General features: G+C 41.1%; 2 protein-coding genes across 3 annotated transcripts in view; one reads left to right on the plus strand and one right to left on the minus strand.

Annotated features, from left to right (window-relative positions):
• The window catches only part of LOC108942346 (periphilin-1-like), a 39,343-nt gene extending 26,746 nt beyond the window's left edge, over positions 1 to 12,597 (minus strand). Inside the window, exons 1-5 of one of the 2 annotated variants that reach the window (XM_018765651.2) lie at positions 12,435 to 12,597; positions 11,881 to 11,903; positions 10,000 to 10,052; positions 8,894 to 9,091; positions 6,906 to 6,973 (exon numbers count right to left, since the gene is read on the minus strand). In XM_018765651.2, the coding sequence (XP_018621167.1) occupies positions 6,906 to 6,973; positions 8,894 to 9,091; positions 10,000 to 10,052; position 11,881 (320 nt within the window). In that variant the 5' untranslated portion in view covers positions 11,882 to 11,903; positions 12,435 to 12,597. Of the gene's footprint in view, positions 1 to 6,905; positions 6,974 to 8,893; positions 9,092 to 9,999; positions 10,053 to 11,880; positions 11,947 to 12,434 lie in introns of both variants that reach the window. The other variant, XM_018765650.2, reaches the window with a different exon arrangement.
• The window catches only part of ttll1 (tubulin tyrosine ligase-like family, member 1), a 917,975-nt gene that overhangs the window by 539,612 nt on the left and 364,078 nt on the right, over positions 1 to 14,285 (plus strand). The gene's annotated exons all lie outside the window — the stretch shown is intronic.

Raw genomic sequence — 14,285 nt, forward strand, 5'->3', positions numbered from 1 at the left:
CTCAAAAAACAAAACAATAGAAACTGAATTCCACTTTTTTGGATAACAAACCATTCTTTAAGGACATTCAGGAAAGCAAACCTGTACTGCCATGATGATCAGCATCCTACAGTTTCAGCAGTTACACTTTGGGACGGCACAAAAGTTACTCTGCGAAGTCTTATTTCCAAAGCGTCCAATTAGACAAAACTCCAGTGAAGCACTTACTGAAACAGTCTCCAACTCAGAAGAAGTGGAACTGACTGACTACTGCAAAGCCCAGATATAAACTGGATTATAAAAGACAATATTAAAAAGCTTTGTCTGCAATAACAAGAACTGTGGCACACAAGTTTAACCAATGCCTTGTCAGACAATATTTCTCAATAAAAAAAACAAATTTTAATTCTCCCATCCTTAAAATTAGCAGATGTCCAAAAACCTTGAGCATCTTTGCATCATGCAAAGGCTGTGAGAAGTTTTTAAAAAAAAAAAAAAAAAAAAAAAAAACCACAATGACTAAGATCACTGCTGCCATTTTCCAAATACACATGATCTACAAGTAGAGCTCAGGGATTAGTCTCATTTAAGGTCCACTGTTGATAATTTCCATCTTGTTTTTATAACAGTGCAGAATGGGTAGACAGTGGCATTGGGGTTACAGCCAAACAGCCTTCAGAAACCACTCCTTAGATGCAGCACGGTTGAGGAGCTGCGGTTACCATCTCAACAGTTGCCTCCTGGGTTTCCCACTGCTTTGCTGTTCCACAGGGTAGGCGTGTTGCTATGTGCCATAATTTCATTGGTTTTAAAGGGTGTCTAAAGCAATGCAAAACAAAACAGGGCTGAACTGAGAACAACTCTGTTCAGTGAAGAATAAAATATGAAAAATTGTGAGTTCTTGGGGGAGGAAAATTCAGTGGAAGATTCTTAAATCTTTTTGACCTAAAAACTTGAAAGGCATGCAGACTTTTCAGGGGAGAAGCACATCCACAAACAGATCACAAATAAGTCTTTTGGGTAAGATATTATTTGGAGCAACTGACTTGCCTCAAACTCCATTGTCTTCCACCTTTTTAAACAAACTCTGGCATTCCATGGCTGTGAGTCGTTTCACCTTTATTTACACACTGCTGCACTGACTGCAGTAAAATCATTAGATTTACTCACTGGTTGCCATTGTTTTTGACTTCTGATCCCTCCAAAATGCCAAACTGATTATACTGTTATACGACGTGTCGTACTATAAGGGCATAAACGAATTAAAGGCACCTGGTTTGCACGACCCTTGACTGCCCTCAGGACACATTCTACGCAAAGACGGGCTCAACGTGACCTCTGAAACTTTTATGAGTCCATATCCTGTTTGATGTACCCAAGACTCAGTCAGCCACTTGCCTAAACAGTAAATTGTGCAGATTACCACGTACAATTTCATTTTACCAGCCACTGCTCAGTGCATCAGAGCTCCACGGTCATTTAACCAGTAAACTCACAAAGTCAGTGACATAGAAAACATTCCCCAATATTTTGGTAGTAATCCACAAAAAAATCTCTGCTTTTTATTAACTGTAATAGTACAACTAGGAAGCATGCACTCTAATCTATTTTAAGATAACCATTTGCTGATCAATGCAGATTTAAGCTGGAATGAACTCATTCAACACAAAAAGTCCACTTTTTCATATTGAAAAGCAAGGGTATCACACCCCTCTTAAAGACAAAGCTGAATGGCCAGTTTCACTTCTATCGTTACATAACAGTGGCTCTTGTGTGATTACCTCTATGTAACCAGACATCAGCCAAGAACATATTCTTTCAAGACATTACCATGCCTGTTCCAACAAACTCTAAAACTGGCTCATCTTCATTATTCATAATTATTTCATCATTACTTAAAAAGGATGAACGTCCTATTAGACTTAAAGGACAAATGACATTGGCACTGTTCTATTTTTGAGAGCTTACTTTCCCTTCCAACTGGATTTTGATTAAATCCATCTTTGAAATATATTAAAGTAAGTTTTTATCTGATTGACCTGGCAAAGGCTGCTGAAATCCACACCAGTCACTCGCTCAGCCAACAGATACATTCAATTTGGGATAAAGGCTTAAGTTACCTCTCAGCAGGTCAGCTGAAGTGACACTTTATAACCTGCTGGGAGTCGGTGCTGAATACAAACTGATAAAGGAGGTATAATCAAATGATTCAAGCACACAAAATCTAGGCTTGTGCTTCATAAGTTCAGGTACCAGACATGCGGTTGGCATTCATCCACTTAGCCAGATACCTTTCAAAAATAACCTTGAGGGACCAAATTTCATTCAGATAAAGCGTGAAAACAAAAAGAAAGAAGTATCTGGATCTGCATAGAGGCAGCCATACCTTTTTTAATGTTCTCTGGAACTTCATTAAACCCTGACAATCAAATTCAAAGAAAGATAGAGTCCCTATTTAGCTGAAAAACATAAAATTAATCAGTGCAGTGCTCTTTATATTACTAAAGGGCACATGTCCATATGTCATTACATACAACAATCTCTGGCCTTTACTTTCATAGCATTCCTCAAACGTGAGGAAGGGATTGGGGGCAATGAGTGAACATTTCATGCATAATTGGACTTATATACCCAAGAGACATAAAAAGAGACAAAACTGTGGGGTTTAAGAAGCTTTGGAAACATGGTTTCCAAACCCCTAAATAGTAGGGGGAAGGGTTAAGGAGGGCACCTTCAGACTAGCTGACTTCTGTAATGTCATGATATCCTCATTTGGCTCATTATCTGAAATGTGTTGCATGAAGTCAAGAGTAGCAAAACAGTTAGTAGGGTGACCCCAGCCACCAACCAAGCTGTCTCACCTGGTTCTTTACATTTTTGCTGGTGTGTGTGTGAGAGAGAGAGAGAGAGAGAGAGAGAGAGAGAGAGAGAGAGAGAGAGAGAGAACTGAAATCCAGCCAGGCCAATTCAGCTGTGCCCCTGGCCCAGGACAGCAGACTCTTGGCTTCACACATAGGGTCAGGGAGCATGTTTGATGGTTGTGAATTCCCTCCGGCAAGTGGAGGGGGCACACATCCTAAGACTTCCTGTCAGGGCTTCCTGAAGGTATCATGCATGAGGGTGAGGCCATCAACCTTCTGACCACAATAACAGCAGAAAAAGCCAGAGACAGATGGGATGTGGAGGATGCCCCATACCCTCCTCAATAAGAGCATAATCTTCATTACAGGAGCTTCTCAAGGCTCTCATGACAGAGAATTGCTTCCAAGTTCATGAGCTTGATACAGACATCTTGGGATTCTTCACCAAAATATGCTCAAATAAACTATGAAGGGTCTAGTCCTGTTACTAAAGTCCAAAAACATGCACTACATGTTGAATCGCTCCTGAAGTGACTCCTTACAATAGCAGAACTGTTCTCTTCTAAGACACAGCAACACATTCATCCTCTAGTGTTTTGCAGAGTTTTACCAGAGAGGAGTCAGACTCCTGGACACTGATTTAGTGGGAATGAAGTTACCTCTGCAGTCTCCAGTTGCAGTGACCATCTACTGTCGTTTTCCATTTCTGTACAGAAACTGGAGTTTGTGTTTCTTTGACACACACCACTTACTATATAACCATGGTGCGCCAGTAAAGTGAGTGCCATGTAAAGAGGAGATGTGCTGCTCCCAGGCTATCACCACTGTCAAATCGGGGTACAACAGGCCTTTCAGACGAGTAGAGTGTGTTGTACACCAGGTTTATACCCTCTCAAATCTCTGCCCATGTTTCCATCATGTCTTCAAGGCACAGCAACTAATGTGATGCAGAGACCAGTTCATTTTGTTCAAATGCAACAGACACACCTACCTTCATCAAAGCACAAGGGCCCATTTCTTTCAGACTTAAAACAAAGAGCACTTTTGCCCCCTATTGGTCAGAACCTAAATGACACAGTTCAATATGGTCTGTAAGAACTCCATATTGTTCAGTTCTCCATTCATTACTTAATCTGTACTTGCTAAGCTTTTTTAAATAAGTATTTATTATGAAAGATTAAGTGTACTTAAGGCCATTGCCTCAGTCTTCCCATCACATAAAGATTCCCGACAAAGAATGCATCTATGAAAGCTTGTGTTCCCCTCATAAAAAAATGTTTTCGATGTGAAAATGAGCATGCTGGATTTCATGACTATTGTAAATAAACAGCAGGTCATACACCAACCCCAAGCCTCGTTTCCTTGAGCTGTGACCTCCGATACAGTTGTGTCAGAGAAGTGACTAAAAGCAATCCTACAGCCTTGTTTTTTTTCCCCACAGACCACTCCCTGCCGCCTCCACACCTCGGGCAGTCAGATCACGCCTCGATTCTGCTGCTCCCGGTCTACAAGCAGAAACTGAAGCGAGAGGAACCCGTGACGCGCACTGTACAGCGCTGGACACCAGAAGTGGAGGAAAGGCTCCGGGACTGCTTCGACTCCGTGGACTGGGACATGTTCAGAAACTCATCCTCCGATCTGGACGAGTATGCCACAGTGGTCACGGACTTCGTCGGGTTCTGCGTAAATGTCTGCATACCACAAAAAACAGTCTGCTTATTCCCCAACAAAAAACAGTGGATTACCGGAGAAATCCAAAATAAGATCCGCGCGCGAACTTGCGCGTTTCTATCCGGAGACTCGGACGCGTACAAGAAGAGCAAGTACGAGCTCCGCAAAGCCATAGCCAGCACGAAACGGGAAAATAGCAGGAAGGTGGAATCACAGTTTAACTGCACTCAAGATGCACTAGGCTGTGGCAGGGAATTCAAACATTAACGGATTATAAACCAGAAAGGCGGGCATTGACGGGTGCTGCTGTGTCTCTCTCAGACAAACTGAATGCGTTTTATGGCTGCTTCGAGCTGAAAGACCCCCCTCTGCGCATCCCCACAGTACATGATAATGCCGGTCTCATCGCCTCTATGGCACAGGTGAGAAAAACTTTTAGCCGAGTCAACATCCGCAAAGCTGCTGGACCGGACGGAATTTCAGGGCGAGTTTTAAAAACATGCAGTGAGCAACTGGCCACTGTCTTCACGGATGTATTTAACAGCTCCTTAAAAACCTCAACTGTACCCACTTGTTTCAAAAACACCACCATCATCCCCATTCCTAAGAAAAAACAAAGTGAGCTGCCTTAATGGCTATCGCCCAGTGGCACTGACCCCCATTGCAATGAAATGCTTTGAGAGGCTGGTGCTGGGACACGTTAAGGACACCATCCCAGACACTTTGGACCCACTGCAGTTTGCCTACCGCCACAACAGATCCACCGAAGACGCAATACCACACACACTTCACACCATTCTGTCTCACCTGGATAATAAAAACTGCTATGCAAGGCTATTGTTTGTAGACTATAGCTCAGCATTTAACACTGTCACCCGAACCAAGCTGATCCAGAAACTACTAGGGCTGGGACTGTGCAATTGGACCCTGGATTTCCTCACCAACGGACCCCAGCGAGTGCGGATTGGCAGTAATATCTCCTCCCCACTGATCCTCAACACTGGCACTCCACAGGGAAGCGTCCTGAGACCAGCGCTACACTCCCTGTTCACACATGACTGTGTGACCAGGCACAGCTCCAACGCCATCATAAAGTTTGCCGACGATACCACCATTGTGGGTCTGATCACCAACAACGATGAGAAGGCCTAGAGAGAGGAGGCGAGGCTCCCGGCAGAGTGGTGCCAGGACAACAACCTGTCTCTCAAAGTCAGTAAAACTAAGGAACTCGTGATTGACTTCAGGAAACGGCTCATGCACCCATATACATAGGAGGAGACACTGCAGAGAGGGTCAACAGTTTCAGATTCCTAGGGGTCACCCTCACTGCTAAACTCACATGGACTGAGCACACACATCGACCATCAAAAAGGCCCATCAACGTCTCCACTTCCTCAGGCGTCTGAAGAAAGCCAGGACGTCCACTACAGTCCTCACCACACTTTCTACAGGTATGCTGTGGAGTCCATCTTCACAGGGTGTATTACATCCTGGGGCGGCAGCTGCTCCATACAGGACAAGAAAGCCCTACAGAGGGTGGTCAAACAGCTCAGGATCATCGGCACGCAGCTACCAGCAGTCGAGGACACCTACACCGCACGCTGCCTCAGAAAGACGATGCGCATCGTGAGAGATCGTAGTCACCCCGCACGGGCACTTTTCTCTTCCCTGCCATCTGCAAAACGGCTCAGGTCTATTCGAACCCGCACAGCTAGGTACAGGAACAGTTTTTACCCCACTGCTGTAAGACTATACAACACTAACCAATGTGCCACCTTTAGTAACTAGAGTTGGACTGCTCCACCCAAGCACATTGGTAAATTACTCTGTCACTTTAAGCATTCTCATTCTCTCGTTCTGAGTTCTCCGACTGTTACCATTATCGTTACTACTGTTACCATTATTTATTGTTATTGCTGTCATTGACACTGTTTGTTTGTCATTGTTTTGTTTATGCAGTCTTTCTATTGTCCTTTCCCATAATCTGTGGAGAAGCATTCAGGAAGATTTTCATGATACATCTACATGGTACTTGTATCTATGACAATAAACTTGAAACTTGAAAAGCAAACTCTGGCTGCTATTAAGAACACATTTAATAAGTGCAGTGCACGTCAGCTGGATGGTAGGGAGGATAAAATGGATGGAAAAATGGATTGATGTAAGTAAAATTTTAACACTACACACTGGCCATTATTAATTTTTAGTTAAATCTCATCCTACATTCAACCTTCAACTTAATGTCCTGTTTGTAGTTTCAGGATGAGACCAATAATGGCATTAATGACACAACTCCCCCTTTACCTTACACTGGCTGAGTCAGGCAGAGAGACAGATCTCAAAGGAGATTAACTGTAGATGAAAAACATGACAATCTCAAAGTAGGTGGTTTACCTGAAATCTCCGTGACGACCACCGTAGGGCTCATCCCTAGGTTCTCTGCAGTGCAGAAACCCATCTTCCTACAGGGGGCAACAGACAATAATTACCTGCACTACAGTGCACCGGAGCACAGACAAGACTCACAAGAACTCCTGCATGCATGTATGGCTTATGTCAACTGTAAATATAAATCAAATGTTATATTTGTTAAATGGCAGTTTGTTATATAATTTTAAATGGCAGATAAAAACATTATCTGGCATAACTATTCAATTTAACATGAAATAGGGTTGTAACATCTCAAAAACTGTATGCCACATAACAGTTCTTTCACAATAAATCAGTGGCCCCATACCCATACTTTCTACTTAACAGAATGGAAATTAAACATTCATAACTGACTCCATCACAGATCACACACATCTGCTCCAGGATGCAAAGTTATAACCACAACACTGCATTTTTTTACAGCTGCATAAGCATCTTACATTTCTTGAAATGGTACAGAGCAGAAGACAAGTGCCTTGACACAACCTCAGACAGTCATTACCCATTCACTCAACCGGAGAACCCAATTACAACGCAACATGGCAATATCCAGACATTGTAGACACATGACTTTTTGAAAAACTTATGAAAGCTATAATATCCTGAAGCGAAAATATTTTCCTAGGTATCCTAGGAAAGCCTTGTTTTCATGTAAAGTTGAAAGTCTTGAACTGTATTCAACAACGTGAAAGAAACTTGTTTTTGTTTCATTTATCAGCACTCAAATATATCTTAGAGGGCAAAAATTTTAAAAACTTTGAAAATATAAGTAGTTCTAAGTTAACCAAGTATTTTGCCTCAAACTGAGAACTTCCCTCTTACAATAATACTCCAACTTGAGGTACATGTCTAGTGAAGCCAGTTCAATTCTTGAGCTCAAATAACATGTTCATTATTGGGAATCCTCTCTTAAAGAAGAATTTACAGAAAGATACCATGACTGGATACTGGGATTGGGGTACAGACATGCGTCGCTTAATGACAGGGATACGTTCCGAGAAATGTGTTGTTAGGAGATTTTATCGTTGTGTGAACATCATAGTTTACTTATACAAACCTAGATGTTTTACAGTAAAGTTTAATAAGTAGAAAGTACACTAAATTAACGATAAAAAGTACAGTATAGTAAACACAAACTAGTAACAGGTGTTTATCAATTATGTACTCTACATAACTGTATGTGCTATACTTTTATACGACTGCCAGCGCAGCTTTGTTTACACCAGTACCACCACGAACATGCGAGTAACAGGTTGCGCTACGACGTTACAGCGGTTACATCGCTAGTCGATAAGCTCCATTATAGTCTTATGGGACCACTGTCGTATATGTGTTCAGTCGTTGCCTGAAACGTCGTTAAGTGGCATATGACTGTATATATTCCAACATTCATGCTACAAGTCTGCCGTTACATGTAGCTACTGTGTGTGGAGTACATGACGAACTGAAACATGAACAAACTTATTAAGGTGCACAGGAGTAGAACATATATTGTTACTGCAGTCAAAAACAACCACTGACCACATGAACATAAAGTGGTTAATCACCCTCAAGGGATTAAGTTCAGTTCTCACTTATTTCATAGAAATAAGTTTATTCTCTGGATGAAAATTGGCAAATTTACTGTATGGCTGTATCACACGTAGCGCTGTTGCCTTCAAGCTCAAGAGCTGTGGGTTTGAATCCATTGAGTCCAGGCTTCAGGCAGAACATTAAATTGAACTCACTGAAAAAGTTTAGAACTCAAAATGTCAAATGATATAAGGAGGTGCCTGAGCAAGTAGCATCTCGTTTTTTTCTTGAAAACACAGTTAAATTCAATAAATATATTACCAGTAATGCTTGAAGACATGGCACAGATCTCTTAAATGACAGGTTAAATGTAAAATGGAAAGTACCACCATTTTGCAGTAACACACAAATACAGTAAACAAGTAAAAAGAACAACATACCCGTCGCGGTGGCCCACTTCTGCGCTGGGTCATAAAGTGGCCACTGTCACCATGGTAGCCTCTATGATCATCGTTGTGGTAACTTCTTGGGCCTCCATTTGAGTAGCGAATATCATCATAATCAAAGTTTCTGAAGTATTCACCGTTGGGTCTGCCAAAACCTGGCCTCCTTTCATTTGGATCTCTTAGATACGGTCCCTGAAATCACATCATCACTCACCACATTACTTTAAAGAACGTTTGCAGAACCACCAGAAAATTACCTTGTATACACTGACTTGGATTTCCTCTTTGGAAGAATCCATTCATCATGTCAACTGTAATGCTTAATGAACGCAAACATTCAGCTGAGCTGGAGAAACAAACACACAGCCTGAGTCACTCATAGCAGTATTACCAAGTACTTTGCAACCTTGATGAATTTCATTAAAAGCTGTCAGTCTCAGGCATGCATGCCATTACACAAGATGCCACAAGTTTCCCAACTACATAGACAAACTGCTATAAAGCCATTTCAGCTACAGTTTCATGGGTGGCACGGTGGCATAACGGCACAGCGGCATAACGGCACAGCAAGTAGCGCTCCCGTATCACAGCGCCTGGGTGACGCGAAAGGACGTGGGTTCAATTCCCACTCAGTCTGTGTGGAGTTTGAATGTTCTCCCCGTGTCTGTGTGGGTTCCTTCCGGGTGCTCCTGTTTCCTCCCACAATCCAAAGACATGCTGTTCAGGTTTCCCCATAGTGTGTGAGTGACAGAGAGAGTGTGTTCCACTGATGTATGGATGAGTGACCCAGTGTAAGTAGTGTATCTAGCAGTGTAACTCACCTTGGTGAATAAGGTGTGTGGGCTGATAACACTACATAGAGTTCACTGGAAGTTGCTTTGGAGAAAAGTGTCTGCTAAGTAAATAAATGAAAATGTTTCCAATTGACTATTGCCCTATAAAACCTTCAGAAGGTATACATCACCTGTGAAGGTTTAAATGATGAAGGTGGAAAAACTGAAAGTGTGAAGTGCTGTACAAGGGTTACATAGCAGTTACTAAGGCTGTTTTGATGAAAGAGTGACAATATTCTGGAATACAGCAAAGCACAGCTCACTCACCCCTCTATCTGGATGAAAGAAGTCATCATACCCTCTCTCTTTCCTGTAAGCCACTGTGAAAAGCACAAGACGACAGTTAAGAGAAACTCTCCTGTTGCACAAACAGGTTTTCCTTTCTGCAGAAACCTCAGAGAAATTGTGAGAAGTTTGTTTGTACTCAGGATACTGCCCCATCGTTATTTATTCATTCATTTCAAGAGACTTTTGAGAAGAAATACATTTTACGCAGTAAATGTCAGAGACCAGGGAAACACATTGCGTGAAAGGTACAACTAGACCAGTTAAACTCATGAACGGTCTCAACTTTAAGCAACTGAGTGTACTTTAGTTCAGCATTTTGTACAATTCTTACGAACACAATTGTGGCCAAAACTGAGTTACAACAGTTCTAACTCAATTTATTCGCTAATTCAATGGTACTTTTCCCACTGATTCACATACAGGAAAAGCTTAGTAATCTGACATTTTTCATTGAATAGATTCTTTCCAAACCCTAAGATAAAGCTACAATTTTTTTTTTTTTTTAAATTCTGAGAGATTTGTTTAATTTGTAAAAAACAAAATTAATTTAAAAACTACGGGGGGGTCCCACAACTCGGACCAACTCATCCCTTAAGTGCATGATATGATCTTCGACTTCTGGCCGCTTTCAACTTGATCTTCTCAAGCAAAAGGTTAATAATAGAGAAGCTGCTCAATTCAGTTACAGTTTAGGTTGTCTAAAATTCTTGAATAAATCTGATATACCAGCTTTTTAAAAACATAATAATTCATACAAAATTCACAAGCGATGGTTTTTAAAAATTTCCTCTGCAAACTCCTATTTAACATCAACTGTTGACTAATTTATCCAATAAACACACGCAGAATGTATCACTAAATCTCAGGAACACCACACAAGGACTGTAAACACTGAAAAGAAGTTAAATAAGGTGGTACCACACCCCTAACTTGTCCATTTGTATTTTGCTGCCAACTGGCTACAGAAAAGAGTCACTTCCACTCAGCAGCATAGAGAAAGTTTAGAAAAAAAATACCTGCAAAAAAAAAAAAAAAAAAAAAAAAAAAAGTTGATATTTTTGAGAAGTTGGAACATGAAGCTTCTTGACACATGGAACCAGTTAAGTGACCTTACACCACTGGTGATATTGTCGCACCTAAAAGTAGGTATGTGCACAGTGATGTTACAGTTAATGACAGGTACAACATGGTTTGGCCTTGTCTATAATTACAGTAGCGGGCCCAGGCTACGCAACACAATCCCCCTGCTGTCACGGCATCGAGGGAATTCCACACGGCACACAATTCACAACCTTCTCGAAACAGCTACACACCTTTGGTTTTAATGAAGCCCTCGGAGTGTTGACTAATGTATTACACAGCAGCACAAGGGAGAGACCAGGAGCCAGATTCCCTCGGTGCTACAATTAAATCACAAAGTAGCCACTTAACTACACTGTCAAAGGATGTAGAAAGGAATTTCCCTACTGTACACCGGAGGGCTTTGGGGGGAAACACAAGATAAACTGAAGTGTATAACAGCCAGCCAGATTTGCCACAACCCCAAACTCACCATCTCCTCAAGTCCTCCCTCCCCCCATAACAGGACACGTGGTAAATTATGTCTGTCATTATCTTGTAAATTTTGATGTAGACTAAGTGTAGGAAAAACATGAAATTAAGGAATTACAACAATCAAGACATGCATTTTTAGGCATCTAAAACATCTTGTCCTGTGCATCTCGAATCATCATCATCATCATTTTTTAACTAGCTGCTTTTTGCACAAACTGCCTCTGAACATCTGGTGAATGAATTGAGGGAAAGCTCACATAAGTGCCGAAGATGCCAGAATCAATTCTGGAAAGAAAGCCCACTTACTTGTTGTAGGATTTTCTGTGAATCTTCAACCAAACGAGACAATGATAATGTGTGATGTATGTAACCCTAAGAGAAAAACCGTAGTCACTGCAACACGTAGTAGTCAGGAAAATATTGAAAACGGTTTCATTACCAGCCTCGGGTAAAAATATATTCAGTCACTATATTTTTTTACAACTCTTGTTAGAAATAAAAAATAAAAAAAATTAGCTTGTTTCTTAAGTTATGCCTGCGTAAGGGTTCAGTCAGCGCTGTCTACTCCTGCACACAAACATAAAATAAAAATTATCATGTCATAATCCCTATAATACTAGGGACTATTTTTTTTTTTTTTTTATCAGCACCAACTAGCCTAGGATAAGAACCCATTGTTAGAACTACACTGCATATGTGCACCTAACCTAACAGTCAGTCACAAAAGCAGACATTATATCGTAATGATCATCTTCCTTCCTTGCCACTCACCACTGCTAAAAACACGACAGTTCGTGTCGTGATTACAAACACACATGCCATGGGCAACACAAACGAACACGTTTTGAACAAAAACGTACCGGTTTACCGCTTGTTAGGCAATTTTCTGTTATATAGTGACATCTATATACAAAAGCGAGCGAAAATGACCATTCACTCCAAATTCGTATTTATAAAAAATAAAAAAAAAAAAAATCATCCAGGCGCGACATAGTATCCGCGAAAATCCTCCATCGATCACGCTCCTAACTTTGATGTCACTTCCGGATGCACTGACAGCGCCTCTATTGGACAAAAAAATATGTCAATCAAATGACGCTATTTTGTGCGACTTGCTGCCTTCGGTCCGGGTGAAGAACGAGGGTCTGTGGCTTTGTGTTCGCTTTAGACACGATATGTTAATAGTTACAGTTCGCGACCGATTCTCAAATGTTTTGTTTATTATGTGAGATGGGATCATTAAAGGCTATTGCTGCTTCAGTGATTCCATTTTGCCCTATTTTCATGTGCATTGTTGTAAAAGTGTGATCTTGGTTGGAATGAATCTCGGCGTATGGCGCGGTATGCAAAGCAAACCTGTACAACCTTCTTCTCCGTAACACACCTCAGCCGTTTGTAGAAGAACACAATCAATATCTCGCGGGATTTGCGACACCACATTTTGAATTTGGATTCCATTGGTTCTGGCGTGTTACTTAAGGTTGTTTCAGGATTTCCTCATTTCCTGTGCTAAAATATTATGCGATGAACCTCGGTGCAGCAAGTAGTAGTAGGTAACAAACTAGGTTTACTGAGACTTTCAATCATTCATGTCTGCAGCTATGTCTCCTCTAAGTTATTAATGTGTAATGCTAAAATTGTACTTTTTCTGGCGCTTACTTAGTTTGGACAAAACAAAAGCGTCTGCTAAAATAAATCAATGAATAAATTTAAAATGTGTAAGTTGAATTTATTTTGGCACTTACCTACTACGACTTACCCGCGTTCTATGAAAACTATTCATTTACATTTATCTAACAATTTTAGGATAAGTACCTTGCTCAAGGGAGGGGGATTTGAACCTGCAATCTTTTGGGTCTAGGGAAAAGCTTGAACTGCCACTCTACTGGCTGTTAATATTTTACTGAATGGATGCCTTAAGAAAGGGTGCACGGTGCGGTGGTGCGGCAGGCTTGGCCGGGTCCTGCTCTGTGGCAGGTCTGGGGTTCAAGTCCCGCTTGGGGTGCCTTGCAATGGACTGGCGTCCCGTCCTGGGTGTGTTCCTTGCGCCCTGTGTTGCTGGGTTAGGCGCCGGCTCGCCACGACCCCGTTTGGGACAAGCGGTTTCAGTCTGTGTGTGTGTGAGAGAGAGTGATATTTTAAGAAATATTTATGTTATCACACTTCAGAGAGGAGAAAATGCAGTATGTTATACAACCCCAATTCCAAAAAAGTTGGGACGCTGTGTAAAATGTGAATAAAAACAGAATGCAATGATTTGCAAATCTCATAAACCCAACTTTTTTGGAATTGGGGTTGTATAACTGAAACCTGTAGTGAAAGGATGTAAATACATTATAAATACCTTTACAATATGTATTTGTCTAATTAATAACATATTCAGATCTATATGGATTTAAGATAAGCAGTCAATTAGCACAATGCAATATAAAATACTTTATCTCACACACACTCATCATTTCTCAACCATATACCACTATTTGCATTAGAAAATGTGTCGTATTTAAAGAAACGATAAGAATTATTTGAAACAGGTCCAAGCAGGTGCTCTCACAAACACAAATAAATTAATAACTTTAATTACCTGCGATGCCTCTGTAGAACCACTATGAAAATTGCCTAAGCAGAAGTGGTGTTTTGTACTACAAACAAGCTTTCAGTTTCTGATGCAAACTAATGAGGATGACATGACTACCACTTAGACTTGATTG

This window comes from Scleropages formosus, chromosome 5 (assembly GCF_900964775.1).
Source record: "Scleropages formosus chromosome 5, fSclFor1.1, whole genome shotgun sequence".
Classification (NCBI taxonomy): Eukaryota; Metazoa; Chordata; class Actinopteri; order Osteoglossiformes; family Osteoglossidae; genus Scleropages; species Scleropages formosus.